The 24,183-nt window shown below is 36.0% G+C and overlaps 1 protein-coding gene across 1 annotated transcript in view; it reads left to right on the top strand.

The window, feature by feature from the left end:
• The window catches only part of ODAD2 (outer dynein arm docking complex subunit 2), a 204,246-nt gene that overhangs the window by 17,591 nt on the left and 162,472 nt on the right, over positions 1 to 24,183 (top strand). Inside the window, exons 7-9 of the mRNA XM_043965032.1 lie at positions 5,240 to 5,424; positions 11,051 to 11,167; positions 14,167 to 14,314. Of these exons, the coding sequence (XP_043820967.1) occupies positions 5,240 to 5,424; positions 11,051 to 11,167; positions 14,167 to 14,314 (450 nt within the window). The remainder of the gene's footprint in view (positions 1 to 5,239; positions 5,425 to 11,050; positions 11,168 to 14,166; positions 14,315 to 24,183) is intronic.

Raw genomic sequence — 24,183 nt, 5'->3', positions numbered from 1 at the left:
GGGCAAAAAGGGTTAAGTGACTTGCCCAGGGTCACACAGCTAGTAAGTGTCAAGTGTCTGAGGCTGGATTTGAACTCAGGTCCTCCTGAATCTGGGGCTGGTGCTTTATCTACTGCACCACCTAGCTGCCCCCTCTCCTTGCTTTTCATCTCCTCGTCTGCCCCCTCATGATTTGAGCTGAGAAAAGATTGCTGTTATGTGGCTAGTACCATTACTCCCTCACACAATGGTGGAATCATCCCACTAGGTGCTTCTGTTGAAGCTTTTGGATAGCCTGGATGTTAAAACATTTTTTGGGTGGAGGTTCAACCCTGCAATTTTATTGGTTTGTAGAACTCCTGGTGAGGAAACTGTCTACCAATGCAGATTCATTAATTCATTAAACATTTATTAAATGCTTACTATGTGTCAGGCATTGTGCTAAACTTTGGGGATACAAAAAGAGGCAAAAGATAGTCTCTGCCCTCAAGGAGCTTATCTGCAACTTCTAGTATTAGAAGATTGCTTGAAACATTGAGAGGGTGTGTCATGCCCAGGTTCCCAAAGAGACAGCCTGTGCAAAGGACAAGATTTGAACTCAGGAGGGGTGGAACCAAGATGGCAGAGAAAAGACTCAGTTGAACTCTCCCAAGTTCCCCTACAAACCAGTTTAATGCCTCAAAACAAATTCTAGAGTGACAAAACCCACAAAAGGATAGAGTAAAATACTTTCCTAGCCCAAGACAACTTAGAAGGTCATCAGAAAAGGTCTATCCCACCAGGGTGAGAATAGAATAGAGGCAACAACAGTGCAGGCTATACCAGTAAACCAGCAGAGGCCTTGGGAGTAATTGAATCAACTATGACAGTGGCTTCTTCTGGAGTTCTTAGCTCACAGATGATAAGTGAGGTTGGAGAACTGGTCAGAAAGAAATGACAGGGATCCTTTCCCCGGCATGGAGTACAGGACTTGGTTGCATTGCTCATACTCAGATCTGGGTCATAGTCCTGGGTCACAGTTTCAGGGCAAATATAGCACTAACATACTAGAGCTTGTGGTCCCAAGGGGAATGGTAACTTTGGTCATGGTTCCAGGACAGAAAAGAGTGCTTGTGGTCACTCACAGACCAACACACAGGCCAGGAGAGTAGTAAACATACCTCTCCTTAGATCACACCATCTTAGAAGAACTGCAAACTTACAGACCTCTCCCCACCCCTGAACTAGCTGTACAAAAACCCTGAAGCTTGGGACAGTGACCCTTCCACCCCTGAAGCAGAGCCCAACTTGAATATAAAGTTAAAAGTCAATATTTCTTGACTGGAAAAGTCTGGAAAAATAAGTAAACAACAACAAAAGACCCTGATCATAGAAAGTTACTATGGTAACAGGGAAGCCCAAAACTCAGAGGAAGACAACAAAGTCAAAACTGCTACCTCCAAAACCTCAAAGAAAAATGTGAATTGGTCTCAAGTACAAAAAGAATTCCTGGAAGAGCTCAAAAAGGATACTAAAACTCAAATAAGAAAGGTAGAGGAAAATTGGGAAAATAAATGAGAGTGATGCAAGAAATCATGAAAAAAGGATCAACAACTTGGTAAAAGAGGCACAAAAGAAATACTAAAGAAAATAACATCTCAAAAACCAGAATAAGTCAAATGATAAAAGGCACAAAAATCCAATGAAGAAAACACCTTAAAAAGCAAAATTGGCCACATGGAAAAAGATGTGTAAAAAAATTCACTGAAGAAAAGAACTTCTGAAAAGTAGAATTGGCAAAATGAAAAGGAGGCTACAAAAGTTCACTGAAGAAAATAATTCCCTAAAAATAAGAATTAGGCAAATGGAAGCAAATGATTTCATGAGATATCAAGAAGCAATAAAACAAAATCAAAAGAATGAAAAAATAGAAAGAAATGTGAAATATCTCATTGAAAAAACAACTCATCTAGAAAATTGATCAAGAAGAGATAATTTAAGAATTATTAGACTACTTAAAAGCCATGATCAAAAAAGAGTCTAAACATCATCTTTCAAGAAATTATCATGGAAAATTCCCCTTATATTCTAGAAACAAAGAGTAAAATAGAAATTTAAAGAATCCACCAATCACCTCCTGAAAAAGATCCCCAAATGGAAACTCCCAGGCATATCATAGCAAAGTTCCAGAACTCCCAGGTCAAGTAGAAAATATTGTAAGAAGCCAGAAAGAAACAATTAAAGTAGTATGGAGCCACAATAAGGATTATACAGGATTTAGCGGCATCTACAGTAAAGAGCTGAAGGGCTTAGAATGTGATATTCTAGTGGGCAAACAAGATTACAGTAAAAAATAATCTATCCAGTGGGACTGAGTATAATCCTGCAAGGAAAAAATAGATATTCAATGAAATAGAGGATTTTCAAGCATTCTTGATGAAAAAACCAGGGCTGAATAGAAAATTTGACTTCCAGGTATAAGACTCAAGAGAAGCATAAAAAGGTAAACAGGAAAAAGAAATCAAAAAGGATTCAATAAGGTTAAACAGTTTACATTCCTATATGGGAAGCTGATGCCTATAACTACTAAAATTTTCCTCATTATTAGTACAGTTAGAAGGAGTATACCTAGACAGAGGGTACAGATCTAAGTTGAATATGATGGGATGATTATCTTTAAAAATACAATTAAGGGATGGGAAAAAGGAGTGCACCAGTAGAAGGATAAAAGGAGTAAATTATCTCACATATAAGAAGCACGAAAGAGCTTTTACAGTGAAGGGGAAGATCAGTGAGGTGGGGGAGGAGTGCTTGAAACTTACTCTCATTGGAATTGGCTCAAAGAAGGACTAACAAACACTCAGTTGGGTATAGAAACCTATCTTATCCTATAGGAAATAGGAAGGAGAAAAGAGAAGGGGGAATGCTTATAGAAAGGAGGGCAGATTGGGGGAGGTGGTATTAAGAATCAAATCTCTTGAGGAGGGACAGGGTGAAAGGAGAGAGAATAGGATAAGTGGGGGAAATAGGATGAAGGGAAATAGAGTTAGTAATCATGACTAAGAAAAATTCTACAGCAAGTTTTTTTTAATAAAAACTTAATTTCTCAAATATATAGAGAAGTGAGCCAAATTTATAAGATATGAGTAATTACCCAATGATAAATGATCAAAGATATGAACAGTAAGTTTTCAGACAAAGTAATCAAAGCTATCTATAGTCATATGAAAAAATGCTCTAAATCACTATTGTTTAAGAAAGAAAATTAAAACAACACTGATCTACCACCCCATACCTATCAGATTGGCTAATATAATGGAATAGAAAAATAACAAATATTGGAGGGAATGTGGAAAAATTGAGACACTAATACTCTGTTGGTGGAGTTGTGAAATGATTCAACCATTCTGGAGAGCAATTTGGAACTACACCCAAAAGGACTTTAAAATTATGCATACTCTTTGACCTAGCAATACCACTATTAGGTCTGTATCCCAAAGAGATGAAAAACAAAAAGGAAAAGGACTTATATATGAAAAAATATTTATAGCAGTTCTTTTTGTGGGGGCAAAGAATTGGAAATTGAGGGAATGCCCATCAATTGGAGAATGGCTGAACAAGTTGTGGTATATGATTGTGATGGAATACTATTGTGCTATAAGAAATGTCATGCAGGTTGTTCTCAGAAAAACCTCGAAAGACTTACATGCACTGATGCAAAGTGAAATTAGCAGAACCAGAACATTATACACAATAACAGAAATATTATATGATGATCAACTATGAATGATTTAGTAATTCTGAGCAATACAATGATCCAAGCCAATTCTGAAGGACTTATGAAAAATGCACCCATCTCCAGAGAAAGAACCGGTGAAGAATAAATGCAGATCAAAGCATACTTTAAAAAACTTTCTTGGGTTTCTTTTTGGTCTGTTTTCTTTTAATACATGACTAATATGGAAATGTGTTTTGCATGATTGCTCATGTATAAAACATCAAATTGCTTGGTTTTTCAATGAGGGGGGATGGGAGGAAGGGAGAGAATTTGGAACTAAATTTTTTGTTTAAATGAATGTTAAAATTTTTTTTTTACATGTACTTGGAGAAAAATAAAATATTAAATAAAGAAAATGTGACCTAAAGAGAAAACAAAAAGACAAACTCAGCTCCTTCCTGAGGCTAGGTCTACCTACTGTACTTTATAAAAACATTTAAAAAAATAATTCCCTGTTACCAGTTATCTGTAACCAGTTGGTTAAAATTTACAAGTAACTCTCACTCAACTCAAAACTGCCTCACAAAAGGAGTTTTTCTCCCTCTCTACCCCCATGAACATTTGGAGCATAGAAAATTTGTAAAAATTTATGCATTTCACATACATTTCTATTAGATGCTGTTGTGACCAGTTGCAAAGTTTGAAAGTAGTACTCAGTTGACATAAATAATTTCTAAACTGTATTCTTAACATACAAATGTAACTTCTTAAACCAGTATATTTCCAATTATACAAATATAGGCATTAAATTAAATATAGACACATTCGATAGGGTATTTCGCTTCAATGAAAGTACCTGGCCCATCACTCAAGATGGGATCATTAAACCTTCTATAATTAATATTCTCAAATTTTATACATTAAAATAGAATCTAAAACATATTTATAGCCTTTCCTTGGGACTTAATTTCTTATTTTGTTACCAGTGTCTCTTCCTTTTTTCTTTTTCCTTTTCTTTTTAAGCAATTGTCAATTGTTTTTCTTCCACCAATCTCACTTTCCCACCAGAAAAAAATAAGAAAAAATCCTCTTATAAAAAAATATGCATGGTCAAGCAAAACATATACACATTGACCATATCTAGAAATTTGTTTCTCATTCTCTATGTTCAGTCTATCTCCCTCTTTGGAGGTGAGTAGCATTGGTTATCACTCATTCTCTAGAATTATGGGTCATTGCAATGATCAAGTTCTTAAGTCTTTCAAAATTGTTCTTTTTACAAAGTTATTGTTAAAGCACTAGTTATTCCCTCCACTTTATTCTGCATCAGTTCATACAAATCTTCCCAGGTTTCTCTGACACTATTTCATCATTTCCTATAGTACAATAGTATTCTATTACATTGATTTGTTCAGCTATTATCCAATTGATGAACATTCCCTTTAACCTGTTTTTTTTTTCTTTCAAATAAAAGCAATTCAGGATTATAGACATTTCAGAAATATTAATTTATGTAATTTCATGTGATTTAACTAAACGTATTTTCATTACTTTTTAAAACAGCAACATTCATTTTTTGGAAATAAAGCAAAGGAAAAGAAGAAACATACAATTACAACTGAAAAAGAAGAAATACCTTCCCTTCCAAAGTCATCTTTGGCTCTAGAAAAGAGTCCATCTGAAAAAAGACGCATAGTTAGGAAATTAGAACCCAGTTTAAAATGGACGTCTTCTATTGTTCCACAAGAGTATGTAGGCATTTGGCTTTTTTCCTTTTTGGTTGGTTGGGACAACATACACTCTTCTCTAAAAAAAATTACTTACTTTATTTATCTATTTATTTTAATTTAAATGTATTTATTTATTTAGGTTTTCCCCCAAGTTACATGTAAAAAAACCAAATTTTTTCACATTGATTTTTTTTTTTTGGTGAGGCAGTTGGGGTTAAGTGACTTGCCCAGGGTCACACAGCTAGTAAATGTTAAGTGTCTGAGGCCAGATTTGAACTCAGGGCTGGTGCTTTATCCACTGCGTCATCTAGCTGCCCCTCACATTGATTTTTAAAAACTTTCCCTTCTCACCCCTCCCTAAGAAATTAAGCAATTAAATATAAGTTATGCATATGCATTTATGCAAAATATCTTCACATTAGGTTATAAAAGAAAAGAGACAAAATAACTTTAGAAAGAGGAACTATCAAAAAAATACTTCAATCTGTATTGAACAGTTCTTTCTCTGTTGATGGTTTTAATTTTTCATATGTCCTTCTGATAGCATCCTGCTCATCATTTTTTTCACAATTACTATTGCTAATTATATTACTTTCTATCCTGTTCCCCCCTTGATATTTACTCCATTTTATATCTTATTTTACCCTATCCCTCCTCAAAGGTGTTTTGCTTTTTACTGCCCCCTCCCCCAATCTGCCATCTCTTCCTTCACCTCTCCCCGCTTATCCCCTTCCCCTCCCACTTCCTCTCAGAGCAAGATATATTACTATACCCACTTGAGTGTTCATGTTATTCCCTCTTTGAGCCAATTCTGATGAGAGTAAGGCTAACTCACTCCCCCTCTCCTTCCCCATCTTCTCCTCCACTCCTAAGCTTTTTCTTGTTTCTTTTATGTGAACTACTTTACCCCATTCCACCTTTCCCTTTCCCTTTCTTCCAGTGCATTCCTCTTATCCCTTAACTTTATTTTAAAGATGTCATCATGGGTCAGCTAGGTGACACAGTGGACAAAGCACCAGCCTTGGACCCAGGAGGCCTCGAGCTCAAATCTGGTCCTAGATATAAGCCACCCCACCCTGCCTGCCCCACACAAAAAAAATGTCTTACAGATATCATCCCTTCATATTCGATTCACACCTGTTCCTTCTGTCTTAGTATATTCCTTTCAGCTGCCCTAATACTGAGAAAGTTCTTATGAGTTAAAAGTATCATCTTCCCATGTAGGAATGTAAACAGTTTAACCATTTAACATCCCACATGATTTCTATTTCTCGTTTACCTTTTTATGTTTCTCTAGGGTCTTGTATTTGAAATTCAAAGTTTCTATTCAGTTCAGGTCTTTTCATCACAAATACCTGAAAATCCTCTTTTTCATTGAAGTCCCATTTTCCCCCCTGAAAGATTATACACAGTTTTGCTGGGTAGGTGATTCTTGGTTGTAATCCCAATTCCTTTGCCCTTCAGAATATCATATTCCATGCCCTCCAGTCCTTTAATGTAGAGGCTGCTAGATCTTGTGTTATCCTGACTATAGCTCCACAGTATTTTAATTCCTTCTTTCTAGCTGCTTGCAATATTTTCTCTTTGACCTGGGATCTCTGCAATTTGACTATAATATTCCTGGAAGTTTTCCTTTTGGGATCTCTTTCTGGAGGTGATCAGTGAATTCTTTCAGTTTCTATTTTACCTTCTGCTTCTAGAATATCAGGGCAATTTCCCCTGATAATTTCTTGGAAGATGATGTTTAAGCTCTTTCCTTGATGATAGTTTTCAGGTAGTCCAATGATTTTTAAATTATTTCTCCTGGATCTATTTTCCAGGTCAGCTGTTTTTCCAAGGAGATATTTCAAATTGCCCTCTATTTTTATTCATCTGCATTTGCTTTATTGTGTCTTGATTTCTCATGAAGTCATTAGCTTCTACTTGCTCTATCCTAATTCATAAGCAATGATTTTCTTCTATTTGGCCAATTTGACTTTTCAAGCTGGTGACTTTTTTTTTCCATGACCCTCCTGCATCAGTCTCATTTCTCTTTCCATTTTTTCCTCTCCCTCTCTTACTTTATCTTCAAAGTCCTTTTTGAGTGTTTCCATTGCCTGAAACCAATTCATATTTTTCTTGGAAGCTTTGGATGTAGGAACTTTGACTTTGTTATCTTCTTCTGAAGGTGTATTTTGATCTACCTTCTCATCAATGAAACTTTTGATGGTCCACTGTTTTCTCTGCCTGCTCTTCTTGCTTGCCTATTTCTTGGCTTTTAAGTCCTTCTTAACATAGAGCACTGCTTCCAGGATGCGCTATCCCAAGCTACAGGGAGTCTCAGGTGGTATGATTTAAGGAGAGGCTCATTCTCAACCAGCCTGGCCTGTAAGTAAACATGGGATTGCTTACTCTTTAACCCAGAAGCAGAAATCTGATTGTAATCTGATTTTCTATGGTCGAAAGCTTGGCGTGCCTGTGTCCCTCCCCCACTGGGCCACTGCCACTCAAGTCTGCTTCCTGAGTAACACGACAGCACTTCCATTTCTGCTCCAGCAGAAACCCCCTAATATTTCTCCCCAGCCAACCACTGGAGCCCCTCATCAGTCCATGAGCTGAGTTTCAGAAGAAGCCACTGATGCTGAAGAGTATGAGGCTCTAGAGGTGCGGCTTGCCTGGGTCTGGATCTCTGCTGCACACTGTGTTCCTCTCTCACTCTGGTACAGCAGATCTTCTCTGCCGCCTTTGGCTGGAAAATGGTCTCACTCTGTTCTTTTGTGGGTTCTACTGCTCCAGAAGTTGTCTTATGGCATTTTTGGAGGTATATGGACAGATTTGTCAGGAACTCCAAAAGTCATAGCCTTTCTTCTGCCATCTTGGCCAACAACATATAGTCTTTTAAGATTATATCCTAAAACCACCACATACTTGCCCAATTCCCATTAATTGGTCAATTTATCACCACTGAAATACATGCTAAACATTACCATTTTCCCCATAGTAAAAAGTGGTATCTTTTCCTCCTGAATGATTCAAGCTGAAAAGCTTGTTGCCAAAATACCCTGTTTGTTATTTGTTCAGCACAGTAGGAAGCACTCTGGAAGGGAGAAAGGAAGAAGAAACATAAAATAGTCTGTTCCCATCATGTTGGAGTAAGATAAGGAGGGAGAGAGGCTAAATCCAATATATATAAAATTGATTCAATACCCACAAAGAAACCAAGTGTAAATCAAAGGAACTTCTGTTAGTAAAGTGCTGATGGGAAAGAATCCTGGCAGGACTGGATCCAGGTGAATCCCATTTGGGAAAGCTTCATAGAAGACATGATTCATTAGGAGAGTTCTGAAGAAGAGGTGGTCAAAGGGATAGGGGAAAAGCTTTCCAGGTCTAGAGGAATAATAAGAAATAATAATACTAAGCTTAGAGATGAGAGCAAACAAAATACATACTAGAAGTATACAGGTTAGTCTGTATCTGAGGTGGTGTTTATGTGAAGAAAATAATTAAAGAGGAAAGGGAAGAAGTGGTAGAGGATCTTAAAGCATATTCTAAGAGTTAAAATTTGAGGTGGGAAATCATTGAGAAGTATACAAGTACTGAAGGATGGTTTCAAGCCAACAATCTGTTTTTTGATTATTCCTGGTAGATTTAAGGGAGATGACTACAGAGCTATAGCCTTATGGATATTTTAGACATTCCCATCCCATAGAGTAAATTTCAGGTTTGATTATATAGTTCCCTCAAAAGTATTAGTTGAGATTCTTCTTCTTCTTCTTCTTCTTCTTCTTCTTCTTCTTCTTCTTCTACTACTACTACTACTACTACTACTACTACTACTACTACTACTACTACTACTACAACTATAGCAACTCTTGCTGCTGCTGCTGCCACCACCACCACCACCATCACTACTCCTCTTGCTCCTCCTCTCCCATGGGAAGGGGTTTATTAGATATTGCAAAGACTAACTATCCTCCAAGCTCATCAAATTGATCAGAAACTTCCCCCTTCCCACCCTCTCCCACTACTAATCTGTTTTTTTTGTTTTACATTCAGTTTACAAAGATCTTCATTGTAGGCTTCTTTTAAATAGAAATTTCCTTCAATCTGTAGCTATGTAAGCTATGATTCAATATTTCAAAATACACATCTTTATTGAGTAAAGTGAATGACACCTTTAGGCAATTAGTACATTGTTATGCCCTGGCAGCTTAAGTACTTATGGATATTGTTGATTATTTCTATACTAACTGAAACATGAGGGTTTTTATGATGTTCTTTAATACAACAAAGGCACATATAACCACTGTGGTCATGAAAACTTTTTTTAAATCTCACTAAGTGGGTAGGTTCTAGCATTAAAAAGTCTCCAGCATTCTCAGAGAGGAATTTGATGCCTCTATTTTTGAGTGCAAGAAAAAGTATTGATTGTATCAATGTCTGATCCCCCTGAGGCAATGAGGGTTAAGTGACTTGCCCAAGGTCACACAACTAGTAAGTGTCAAGTGTCTAAGGCCAGAATTGAACTCAGGTCCTCCTGAATCCAGGGCCAGTGCTTTATCCACTGCACCATCTAGCTGCCTCCCACAAGTATATATAATCTTTATGTTGAATGTGAATGCAGCTTCTCCTAGTTAGCAATTGAAATTCCCAGAGCAATCATGGAAAACCAGAAGTTCCTTCAGACCATGAAACTTTAATAACAAAACAGAGTGTCTTCCTTTAAGGGAAACATAAATCAACACATATCTTTCTACCTCTTTGTTTTTTTTCCTATGAAATTAATATTTTTAATATATAGATCTGACCATTTCACCCCTATTGAAATTGTTCAATTTGGCTTTTAAAGACCTCCCAAATCTCTAGGTAGGTAGCTGATCTACCTCTTCCACTCTTATACTACTCTCCTTTGGGTACCTGTCATTCCAGTTATACTACCCAGGTAGCTACTTCTATTACATGATATTCCATCTCATGCTTCTACAAAAGTGGTCCCCCATACCTGTAATGCATTGCCTCTTACCTTCTACCCTGTGTAATCCTTAGTTTCCTTCAAAGTATAGTTTATGTGCTATCATTTATATGACACCTGATCCCACACCCAGTTCTTTCCTTGAAATTCCTTTATATTTAATTACTTGTCTACATATTTTATCTGCTCAGTATCATGCAAGCTCCTTGAGGCAGAGACTATCTAATTATTTTTTTTTAATTTCCCTGGTGTGTAGCATACTACTTTTTACATAGTAGACAATTAGTAAGCATTTAGTGCTTTGAATGCAATGTTCTAGACCTTTTACTTCCTCCCTAATTCTTTCTTTCCTATGCAATGCCTTAGATTGCCAGGCATTTATTGGTTTTATTGGTAAAATCCAGAACTTTAAAATGTGGTGGTTTTATAAGATGCTAGGGCCTACCATTTTAAAGCCATTTTCACGAATCAATAAATTAATCAATAAGCATTAGTAAACATATCATATGCCAGGTATTGTGCTAGGCTTTGGAGATACTAACTAAACATCTTAACTAGTTTTGTTATCTTTAAATGCTTAACAGTTATATACTAGGAAGCTAGATATATTTGGGTAAGATAAATATAATTTGCTAGGCAAATAAATCAAATGTCTATTTGTATGAAGTAACATAATAAAATTAATAATTTTAGGAAAAAAGAGTCAGCAAAAGAAAGCCAAGATGAAAAGTCTATCCTATCAAGTACAGATAAGCCAAAATCAGTATCTCCTTCAACCTCAGCTGGAAAAACACAATCTTCTTCAAGACGGTATACTTCTTTTTGTTTAATCAATTTCATTTTCTTTTTTTTTTTTTTTTAAGTGAGGCAGTTGGGGTTAAGTGACTTGCCCAGGGTCACACAGCTAGTAAGTGTTAAGTGTCTGAGGCCAGATTTGAACTCAGGTACTCCTGACTCCAGGGCCGGTGCTCTATCCACTGTGCCACCTAGCTGCCCCTGTGCCACCTAGCTGCCCCTAATCAATTTCATTTTGATGTTGTGTACTAGCTTTTCTGCACTCCTGAAAAAATAAGACCTCATTAGTTTTAATCCACTACTTCATAGTTTATTATAATTCAGAGAACAGTTGGGCCAAAATTTGTCTTTGTGGTAACCCTGCAAACATATTCTGTAATCTTGATGACTTTACTATGGTTTTCCACCATAAGTAGGTGGGGGAAATAGCAGAAATCTAAAATTCAAGAGGCTTACAGTGTTGGAAAACTTAAGATGTTTGTTCCAAGTCTTTATGTTCATGATTTAAAGAATGTAGTGAGGTCTCAATTAGTAGGAATAATGAATCGAATGAAGCATTTGCATTATTTGAATTTGCACTATTTCCATTGGGCTGTAACCAATATCCATATTTTATGTGCTTTAAATAGTGTGAATTTGAATACATGCAACCACTTCATGAGAGGAATTGTTTGGACTAATCAGGACCTAGCTGTATGTTTTATTTTTGAAATGTGAACCTAGTGAGTTATGGGACCTTAACAAAAACTTGAGTTTATATGTCATATATCAGAGTAACGGCCTTATCTCTTTAAATGAATTTCAAATTGCTAATGTTACTAAAATCTGAGTTAAATTTTGGCTTGTTCAATGTCTTTTTCTAAGAATGTTATTTAAATTTGCTGTTTCTGGTTATTTAATACTTTTAAAAAATATTCATTCATTTTATTTTTTCTGGCATTGTTTAGGAAAAATAATTTCAAATAGTTTATTTACTTTTTATTTGTTATAACTTCTATCTCTTTTTTTTATATTGGGGCACTTGGGTTTTTTTCCTGTTTTGTTTTTTTTTTTGGTCAGATTAGCGAATGCTGTTATTTTGTTTAAAGAAAATATCTGTTGTTTCTATGATTTGTTCTTTGACCTACCGATTCATTGTATTTCTCTTAAAGTTATCAGCTTCCATTTGCTCAATCCTAATTTTTAAGGAGTTATTCTTTTTCAGAGAGCTTTTGTACTTTCTTTTCCATTTCACCAATTCAGCTTTTCAAGGCATTTTTTTCCTCATTGACTTTTTGTACCTCTTTTACCATTTGGCCCAGTCTGGGTTTTTTTTTTTTTTTTTTTTAGTGAGGCAATTGGGGTTAAGTGACTTGCCCAGGGTCACACAGCTAGTAAGTGTTAAGTGTCTGAGGTCGGATTTGAACTCAGGTACTCCTGACTCCAGGGCCGGTACTCTATCCACTGCGCCACCTAGCTGCCCCCCAGTCTGTTTTTTAAGGTGTTATTTTCTTCAGTATTCTTTTGTGTCTCCTTTACCAAGCTGTTGACTTTTTTGCATGGTTTTCTTGCATCGTTCTCATTTCTCTTCCCATTTCTTCCTTTCCCTCTCTTACTTTATTTTCAGAGTCCTTTTTGAACGCTTCTATGACCAGAGACCAATTCATATTTTTCTTGAAAGCTATGGATTGTAGGAGCTTTGACTTTGTTATCTTCTGAGAGTGTATTTTGATCTTCCTTGTCACTATAGTCTCTTTCTATGGTCAGAATTTGTTCTCTTTGCTCTTTTTACCAGCCTTTTCCCCTTGATTTTTAACTCTTTGTTAAAGTGGGGCACTGCTTTCAGGGTAGAGGGTTCACTGTCCCAAGCTTCAGGGGGGTTGTGCAGCTGTTTTCAGAGATACTTCTGGGGACTTTTAAGTTTTTAGTTCTTCCAAAGTGTATGACTTAAGGAGAGATATGTTTACAACTCTCCTGGCCTACACTATGCTCTGGTATGCAAGCAACCACAGGCCTGCTTTTCTGCCCTGAAACTATGAGGAGTGTCCAGCTCCATTGTGGCTGCAAGCTCTTTTGTGTTTGTGCTCCTTCCTGGCCTGGGACTGCCCCCCAAGACTGTAACCTGGATCTGAGGATGGGCAAAACAACAGAGTCTTGCCTCAGTGCTAGCAAAGAGATCCCTGTAATCTCCTTTAGGCCAATTGTTTGAACCCCTTACCCTCTGTGGGATGAGTTTCAGAAGCAGTTGCTGTCCCTGCTGATTCAGTGGCCCCCAAAGCCTGCTCCTGGTTTGCTGGTGCTGGGGCTGTGCTGGCTGTGACTACACTGGCGTGGCCTGCCCTGGGCTGTGCTCCCCTCTCACCCTGGTGTGAAAGACCTTTCCTGCTAACCTTCTAAGTTGACTTTGCCTGAACAATTACTTTACTTTGTCTTTTTGTGGGTTCTTCTGTTTTAGGAATTGTCTTATGGCATTATTTGATGGTATTTGGAGTGGTCTTGGGGAGAGCTCAGGCAAATCACTGCCTTTCTTCCACCATCTTGCCTTTGCTTCCCCTGGTGTCTTGCCCTCCCAATTCATTGTGAAGTTTTCATTACCACTTAGTATATGTTCAGTTTTTGTAATGGTGTGATATATACCTTAGAATATGCATATACTTTTCTATTTCTTTTCAGTAACCACCAGAGATCTAACAAATCTAACTTTTCTAAAAACTTTTCTAAAATTCTAGTCAGGCATTTTTATGAGTCTTTTTTCCCATTGTTTTTATTGTTTTATTATATTTATTACTTGGATCCAGTACATTGTCCTGGGCAAGTCTGATTGTAATACAAATATCCTGTGGATACAATTATATTCACTCATATCAAAGTTTTTATCTAAGAGTTTCATGACCCTAGAAAGTGAAGTTTAAGGTTAGCATTCTGCTACAATGCCCCTAGCTGCTAGTACCTTATTTTTGCAACTTATTCTTGTTCATGTCTTAAAGTTTATGTGTGTTATATTTTTTGACTTATCTATTTTGTTTCATTCTTAGTAAGAGTTCCCTCAAGATAGAGGAACTGATTAGTGAAAGTTCCTCAGAGAGTGAGGAGGATGAAGAACAGCCTGATCATCGACAGGAAGGACAAACAGATTTACCCTCTGAATATTGGCAAATTCAGAAACTAGTAAAATATTTAAAGGTAAGAAGAAAAATTCAGTTCTTCTTTTATGGTAATGATAAAGTCATTGGGAAAATCAGATGCAAAGCCAATCTAATTTCTGAAATTTCCTGTTTCTAGGACGTTTCTTTGGATTACATGAGTTTATTATAGTTTTTATTATTTAAATTTGTACAGTTTTCAATAAAATGGATTATTCATATGTAGAAATAGCTCTTAACCTTGAAGAGAATGCTGGAGGTGAGTCCCTATTTCCTCTCTACTATCAACATGTCCCAATCTCAGCTGTGTGGCAGTGAGGTGAGACTCACTGATTCCAAAATTAGGTCTCCACTTCTTCAATTCTTGGGTTCTTGCATTGGCTGCAAAGGAATGTCATGGAGGTTGGCTAGGATGTCCTTCTTTGTGTTATGGGAAGAGGTTAGATGTAACTTCCTTCAATGTTGTCTTCTCTGAAATTATATGTATACACATATTGTTTGCATACTCTATGTAGATACTATACTATACTATACTATACTATACCATTACCATATCATACCATACCATACCATGCCATACCATACCATAAATAAAACTGTTTATTAAAGTTCTTGGCACTTTACTGAATTATTTAAAACTAGTTCTGGGTTATAAGACTTTACAGTTTGTCCCCAAAATCTTAGTACAGTTTTAAGATTTAATAACTTCAGAAAGATAAATGCTACAAACTTACAAAAAATCAACAATTGAAAGGTTAAATATTTATATTTTGAAATTTTTATGATTTTTATTAAAATTATTGTTAAGCACTGTTGTGGTATACATTGCTTTAGACAATTTTTGAACTTGATAAAAACTTTTATCATCTGTTATTCAGTGACTAAAAAGGATTGCCTTTGTAATCCTAGCCTTAAGATCATTCAAAGCATGAGGTTTTGATGCAGGCTCAGTTCTGTTTTGACAGATCCCCACAAGAAGAAGTCTAATTGAGGTAGATCAGATGACTGAGCTTGTTAGTCAAGAAGAATCTCCCTAATGATTCTGAGAAATTATCATCCAGAAACTTGCACACATGTAATGCATATTGACAGGATGCCCTATCTTATTAAAATTAAAATTTTATTTTTCAAAGTTCACAAAACTAAGTATATAAGAAACATTAAAAAATCAAAATTTCAATGTATCATTTGCAAGTTTGTGGGATTTACACTTCTGAAGTTATTAATGTTTAAAAATACTCTTAAGAATTTTTTGTGTATAATAGAGACAGTCAATGAATAATAATCCCTCTGCCCCACCCAAATTCTCTCATCATTGGTTTCTATCACTTTCAGAATCCCCAGAACAGATAGTTATATCTTGGATCCAAAGACATATTCCTTTAGCATTTACTTTCCTTATTTTCTAAGTATTATTCTGGTGACAGATGATGATGACAGACTAGTTCTGAGAATCTGCCTAAATATGCAGAATTTCTTCACTAGTAGGTTGACTATTCCATGTTGAGCCATGGAACAAGAAAGGGCATTGGAGGGACAATGGGGGATAAAAATCAGAGTGTACTAAGAATCACACATCTATTAGAGCCTCTATAAATGTTAATTTAATTGTCAATAGTCCAAATATGAGATCCTTGACCAATGACAAGTGAATTGATGTACCAATGGAGGAAATGAATCATATCATTATTGGATTTTTCTTTTACTTCCAATTAAACTAGAAGACAAGATGTCTATCCTTCTACACTAAGAGATGGTTCACAGATTTAACTAAAAACATAAAATTAAAGAGCTGGTAGATTTGTTTTCTTTGTGTGCCTAAAGGTAAAAAGAAACATATTTTTATGGGACACAATCATCTTGCCCTTCAGTGTTTATTATAAGTGGAAGCTAAAAATGGTTATGAAGATAATTACATATCAACAACCATTTCAGAGGATAAAATAGAGAAATTTTATAAAGAACTTGACAAGATCCCCCAAAGTAAATCAGTGTATATACCTTGATAATCAGTTACTTTAGTGCAAAGATGAAACCAGAGAAGGCTGGTAAAAATATGAAAAATATAGTTTGTTTGTTTGTTTTTAGTGAGGCAATTGGAGTTAAGTGACTTGCCCAGGGTCACACAGCTAGCAAGTGTTAAGTGTCTGAAGCCGGATTTGAACTCAGGTCCTCCTGACTCCAGGGCCGGTGCTCTATCCACTGCGCCACCTAGCTGCCCCTGAAAAATATAGTTTGAATCAAGAAATTAAAGAGGCCAAAGGTTTATAGACTACTTTGAAACCATATGCCTGTATACCATGAACATTTTCTTCAAGATGGGTTGGAAAGCATTGGACATAACATCACAAAAAATGAACTCTATTTTAAACACCAGGTATAATTGATTACAAATACAGAAGTCATTTCAGAATCTACGCTCTGTTTGCAATCAGACTACCAGCTACTTAGAACAAAAGTCAATATCAGAAGCACATTACAAGGAAAACATTGGGAAGACATTGTATCTTCTCCAATCAACAAGAGGAGGATCACTCCAAAAAATAGAAAATTCATAAAAGCAAAGACATTCATTCTTTTGTTTTTGTTTTTGTTTTTTTGTTTGTTTGTTTTAGTGAGGCAGTTGGGGTTAAGTGACTTACCCATGTCACACAACTAGTTAAGTGTTAAGTGCCTGAGGCCGGATTTGAACTCAGGTACTCCTGACTCCAGGGCCGGTGCTCTATCCACTGTGCCACCTAGCTGCCCAGACATTCATTCTTATTACTCCCATTTCTAAGAGAAGCCAATTGATACAAAATAGTCAACACAACAGAGGCCAGAAGATCCTAGAAACTGTCTCAGCTAGCAGACTCTTGATCTTGCTAGCAAGAAAAAAAGATGTGGCAGCCAAGGGCAACATTGATTTAGAGTACAAGCTCATTTGCAAAACATTATGAAGGATAGTAGATTATGAACAATATTGATTCACAAAAGAATGAAAAGCAGTAGAGATCCAGCTTGAAGAAAGTTTGGCATGAGACCATTAATCCAGATCATACCAAGAATACCTACAAATGAAACTGGAAGGAAGATAGCAAAGAGATACGAACCTGAACAGATTTTCCAGGGTTTTTGTTTTAATCTGTTCTCACCATTGGTGACAATGGCACTACCACATTTGGACCCTTAAAATCATAGGATTTGAAATACCACAAGGGGAAGTAGAAATGACACTTAAAAGGTGAAATCAGTAATAGCAGCTAGGTGACACAGTGGATAGAGTGCCAGCCCTGGAGTCAGGAGGACCTGAGTTTAAATCTGGATTCAGACACTTACTAGCTGTGTGACCCTTGGCAAGTTACTTAACCCTAATTGCCTTAAACATTCAGGGCCATCTCCAGTTCTCCTGTTCTATATCTTGCCACTGGACTCAGATGTCTCTGGAGGAGAAAGTGAGGTTGGTGACCTCCCTCTCTCACTTAAATCCAATTCAGTTCAAATCATGACATCACCCTGACATCATGGTCCTCTTTGAGAATGAAGGACAAACAACAACATTCGTTAAGTACTGATGATCTGTCTTGACATGTTTCTCCCATTGAGCTGATCTGCTTGAGAGAGTCCTTTCATCTGAGGATTTTTATCTGCAGTTCTCTGTCTCTAAAATTTCAAATGGTCATCCTTCTATCATTGGGGAAAAGTGTTCAGGTTTGTGGGAAAGCTGATTTTAGGATGAGGTATTGTAGCTTTTAGTCTTTTATAAGTTCTGGTACAAATTCTTTGTTCTTTATTTGTTTTGGTTGTTTTCTCTAGAAAAGCGTGGCGAAATCCTGATGTATTGATCTGATGCTTTTTTTATGGTTTGAAGGTTTTTTCCCCTATATCTGTACTTCTGGTATATGAATATAATGTGTGTCGGTGATTTAAATTTTGGATTTCTATATGTCAGAATCCTATGAATCCTCTGTTATTTCAGGGCATTATTCCTGATATTTCTTTGAAGTTCTCTAAATGATTTCTTGAAATATAGAATTGAGGCTTTAACAGTTTTTTAGCATTCTCTGGCACACACACCCATATTCTAAGATTCTATTTTCTTTATGTTTTCCAGGTCAGGATTTTTTCCTTCCATGAATTACCTTTAGATTTCTTTTTAAGTTTAGATGCACTATGAGCTTTTCATTGTGTTCTCTACTTCATTAATTCTGTATTTTGCCAATTTCAAAGATGGTCTTAGTTCTTCAAAATTAATTTCCATTTTCATAGTATATTTATAATCTCATCCCTGAAGTATTTTGATTGCATTCAAACCTATACTTTCTTTGCGATGTCATTTCATGATCTCTTGAAATATTTTGGGTTTCTGTTTATATTTCAGTAGGCACTTCTTTTTTCCCATATAAATACTTTGCTATTTTCCAATTACATTTAGAGATGATTTTCAACATTTGTTTTTATAAGATTTCTACTTTCAAATTTTCCTCCATCCCTCCCCCTCCTCAAGACAGCAAGTAATCTGATATAGGTTATATATGTACAATAACATTAAACATATTTCTGCATTAGTCATGTAATAAGAGAAGAATCAGAGCAAAAAAAACCCTCAAAAATGAAAAACAACTACTACAAAAACAATAGAAATAGTATAGTTCGATCTGCATCTAGATTCAGCAGTTCTTTTTTTTTATCTGAATTTGGAGAGCATTTTCCATCATGAGTCTTTTGGAACTATCTTGGACCATTGTATTGCTGAGAAGAATCAAGTCTATCATAGTTGATCAACACACAATGTTGTTGATACTGTGCACAACATTCTCCTGATTCTGCTCATCTCACTCATCATCAGTTCATGCAAGTTCATAGGTACTTATGCTAGAGCTTTTTCTATTGTTGAATAATTTTTCAAAAATATAATTGAGTTTTTTAAGTCTTAGACATGAGTTTCATGAAATTATTAGTTTCATTTTTCCTAAAATTTTTTTAGAGTTAAAAATATTTTGGACATTTTTGTGGCCTATAACTTAGAAAACTTAACTTATTTGTATCTAATCACTCTTACCATCTACTTTTACAATCAATAAGTATTTCTTTTTTCTTACTCTCACCTCCCTCTCCATTGGATAATAATAAAAAAGAAAAGTAAAGAAACTCTTGTAACAAACATGAAAAGTAAAGCAAATTCTTGCATTGGTTCTATCAAAAAACATTTGTCTCATTCTGCATTTTGAATATTATAAATTATCTATCAGGGGGTTGGTAACATGATTAACTTTGGTTTTAGTTTTTGGTTTTTTCGGACTGTAGTTTGCCATCGGAGCACATAAGTCTTTCAAAGTTGTGTCTTTGTAATATTGTTATAGTATAAAATATTTTTCTGTTTCTGATCATTCTGTATCTGTTTATAAAATTCTTCCAAATTTTCTCTGAAACCACTCATTTTGTCCTTTCTCAATGAGCTATAATATTCCTTTATATTCATATGTCATAATTTGTTCCTCCATTCCCTAAAGAGCAAAAATGTTTTAGTTTCTAGTTGTTTTTTCACTACTATCAAAAGAACTTCTAAAATATGTTTTCATATATATGGGTCCTTTTCCTCTTTTTTTCACTGCTTTGGGGGTATAGAGCTAAGAGTGGTATCATTTGTTCAAAAGCTATTACTCTACTATCATCCTTAAAATTCCTGTGGGCAAGTATTTTTCACATAGCTAGAAAAAGGAAAGAACACCTACAGTTTTAAGTGTTAAGGGTTAGGTGGTCTCTGAGATTTTCTACTCACCACATCATAGGTTTTTGTTTGAAGCTGAGAGGCAGCTTCTCATGGAGTATAGGCATGCCTACTCATACATTGTTGAGAGAGTATGGGGAATTGCTAATGATTGACTGATTTGTATTCAGGAAGACAGACTTTTGTTAGAAGAGCCACTTTTTTCTTTTTTAAAAATTATAATTTTATTTTCATTTGAAAGCATTTATTTCCCACTGTTCTAATCTCCATTGGAAAAAAGGTGGGGGGTGGGCATCAGAAATCTTCATAAGTAAATCAGACCACATTCCTATATTGGCTATGGTCAATATGTATGTCTGAATCTGAACCCTGAGGCCATCACCTTATATGAGGAGGTAGGTGGCATGCTTTCATTATCTATTCTCTGGAATCATGGTTGGTCATTGAGTTGAACAGGATTGTCAAATCTTTTCCAAGTTATTTATGTTTCCAATTTTTTTTTTGGTTTTGTTTTTGTTTTTTGGGGGGGGCAGGGCAATGAGGGTTAAGTGACTTGCCCAGGGTGACACAGCTAGTAAGTGTCAAGTGTCTGAGGCCGGATTTGAGCTCAGGTCCTCCTGAATCCAGGGCCAGTGCTTTATCCACTGTGCCACCTAGCTGCCCCCTCCAATGTTGTTTTTAATATATAAATTGCTCATGTGGTACTACATCAGTTTTTATCAGTGTATACAATGTCTTCCCAGGTTTCTTAGAAACCATTCTTTTCATCATATCTTTTAAGCACCACTTTTCTCTCTGATTTATGAAAGTGAGATGGAACAATAGCTCCTATTCTCTTCTGGATTCCAACTACCCTTTCCTCTGGAGAGCAACAAGGATTAGGGAGAAAATTTCTTCCCCTTCTCTCCTATAGAAAAAGGTAATATTGTCTTGGAGTAAAAGCAAATGGAAGTCACACATGTTTATTTACAGCTTCTGAAAGGATCAGAGTTCCTTACACTGTACGTTCTAAACTAAAGAAATGGCAGCATCTGGGGTATGGATAGGATGCCTTTAGAAGCATATGGCAGGGCAGCTAGGTGGTACAGTAGATAGAGCACTGGTCCTGGAGTCAGGAGTACCTGAGTTCAAATCCGGCTTCAGACACTTGACACTTACTAGCTGTGTGACCCTGGGCAAGTCACTTAACCCCAATTGTCTCACCAAAAAAAAAAAAAAGTAAGCATATGGCAGAGTTGCATTTGGTAGCATATTGCTAAAAAGAAGAGATCTTCAGGGTGGACTTAAAAGACATGGTAGCAGCCTGAGCACTGAGAAATTTCCTGCAAAAGTACATGGCAGAAATAGTTTACATAAGCTTGTGCTCTCTTCCTGTCTCCTTTCCCTTCCCTCTGTCCCTTCCTTTATTCCTTCCTTCTTCTTTATTTCTGTGAACATTTATAGATATGTTACACAGAAGCACAAAAGAATATTTAAAGATATACTATGGGATGGAAAATCTAACATCTCCTCTTATTTATCCTAAAGATGATAGAAAAATATATACAACTTAGCTTTCAGTTTATAGAATATTCTGCAAATGTAGATTTGATCTTATGGTTATGACAATAACGAGTATTCCTTCAAGGGCACAGAGTGATCTGACACAAGATGTAACATAGGAATGTGATGAATGAAAAACCAAAGAGGCAGAGTTTGTGGGTAATGAATAATCAATTTATTAATTAGGCTAGCTAATAATCAATCAATTTATGATCATTGGTTTCTCTCTGTAACCAAAGACCCCTAATGGAGACACTAAATGCCTTAAATATTTTTTTGAAAGGGAATAATCTAGACAGCAGAAATCAGCCCTGACTGGTAGATATTTAAATGAGGAGGTGAACTAAAAGTTTTTAGCTCCTCCTGCTGAGAACTTGACTTGCTCAGGAGACTCGGCTTCCTCCAGCAATCTAGACAGGGGACCATCTCCATCCAGATCACTCTGATTGTTTTTCTCCTTCATGAGTTGGGTCACCCTAAACTCCAGTGGAAGGGTCCAAATGTATGGGCTTATTGCTTTGGGACAGGAATTCACCAAGATTAGATTCTGTTTCCATTAGAAACAGAAGGTAGGTCTCTAAGTTGGATGGAGTCCTGCCCAAAATCAAGGAGAATGTTCCTGAGAATTAGGGCAATCTCATCTATCAGCCATATTCTTCAGAAACTGGCTGCCTTACCTGTAGGGACTGGTCCCTGAATGAGGAAATAAAAAGCCTGGGTCCTAATTAACAATGGGTTTTTAATATAATATAAAATAATTTCTCTTAGAAAAAACTAGCTATGATTGATTCCAGGCGTGAGTCATATTTGGCAGCCAATCATGTAGAAAAATTCCACATTATTCATAACCAGGCTCAGAATTAATCAGGTGGGAAAATTTCCTATTCAGAAAGGAAATAGCATAATGGAAAACTGAGTCAAGAGGCTCTTACCTTTGCCTATGCAAGGTTGCCCTTTCAATTTTTCCCAGGGACAGACATTCACCTATAGTAGTTCTCTTTGGGCAGTATATGTTATTCTCCTTGAATGGACTGTTGGTTTAATAATCCTGACAATCACCTGAAATCCAAACTTAGAAGAATATCAAATTACCGTCACATGAGATTTTACCTCAGATAGCAAAATTTCACTAATCACAGTTTAGTGGTAGCTTATTTATTTATTTATTTATTATTTATTTTCATCTTGCAACAACAATTAACAATGAGCAAATATGAGGGCATTTCATTTATCCTTAATTTATATATTAAGAATAATCACCTCCTGGAGTTTCATATTTATACACTGAATATATGATAGTTCATTCAAGACCTCAGAAAAATTCTGGCCACTGTAAGTCTCCAATTTGTATTGCCTATTAATCCCTAAGGGAAAATTGAAATCTTTGAATCTAAGGTCTATTGGTGCTAAATTGACTCAAAGATGTAACTTCAATACATACTATTTGCAAATAGATACAATTTCATAATTCCTGTAAGTGATAGCCAAAGAATTGATCCATTTTAGAACAAAATATACCCCATTAAATATTTACCAGTTTTCAAACATTTTGACCACATCCTTTTAACAGCTCAATTCATAATCCAACAGCATCCAGATTAAAAGAGAAGTTAGTGGGGCAGCTAGGTGGTACAGTGGGTAGAGCACCAGCCCTGGATTCAGGAGGACCTGAGTTCAAATATGGCCTCAGACACTTAACACTTACTAGCTGTGTGACCTTGGACAAGTCATTTAACCCCAATTGCCCCACAAAAAAAAAAAAGAGAGGTTAGTTTTCTCACAGCATTTCTGATACAATGGTTTCCTAAATTTCCCAGTAAAAGTAAAATTTTAGAAACACAATAGCATATACAATATCATGTATTGAAAACATGAAACAAACTTAATACAAATCACACTATATCAGTCCAGTGAATATATTTCCAAATTATTTTACATAGAAAATCATTCATTTTTATCACACTTGACATTCTATACTGATTGCAATTAAGACCAACATACTTAACATTTACTTACATTTATATAGTGCTTTCCATGTGCCAGGTACTGTACTAATTATTTTACAATTATGCCATTTGATCCTCACAACAACCCTGGGAGGTAGGTGCTATTATTAACCCCTTTACAGATTGGAAAACTTCTGTGAACAGAGGTTACATGGCTAATAAATTTCTGAGACCCAATTTGAACTCAGGTTTTCTTGATCCATGGATTTTCCCAGCATATTATCTTTGTTGTTGTTGTTGTTGTTGTTGTTGTTGTTGTTGTTTTGTTTTTTTGCAGGGCAATTGGAGTTAAGTGACTTGCCCAGGGTCACACAGCTAGTAAGTGTTAAGTGTCTGAGGCCGGATTTGAACTCAGGTCCTCCTGAATCCAGGGCCAGTGCTCTATCCACTGCTCCACCTAGCTGCCCCGCCAGCATATTATCTTAATGTCAAATTACAAATGTATTTTGCCTTAAGTTCTGATTTTTCACAATTATCCTAATAGGAGAATGCATCTCACTTTAAATGAGATCACATTATAATTTAATTTTAGAATAAATTTCAACCAAATCAGATCTGAATTTATAACCATTAAAAATGTATAATCACTAACTTAAAAACCTCCTTTTTTCCCAAGGGCCATTAGCTGCCAGCACCTTAGATTTCAGAACC

Source organism: Dromiciops gliroides, chromosome 5 (assembly GCF_019393635.1).
Source record: "Dromiciops gliroides isolate mDroGli1 chromosome 5, mDroGli1.pri, whole genome shotgun sequence".
Classification (NCBI taxonomy): Eukaryota; Metazoa; Chordata; class Mammalia; order Microbiotheria; family Microbiotheriidae; genus Dromiciops; species Dromiciops gliroides.
The sequence above is the reverse complement of the archived record's forward strand: the minus strand, read 5'-3'. Positions and strand labels throughout refer to the sequence as shown.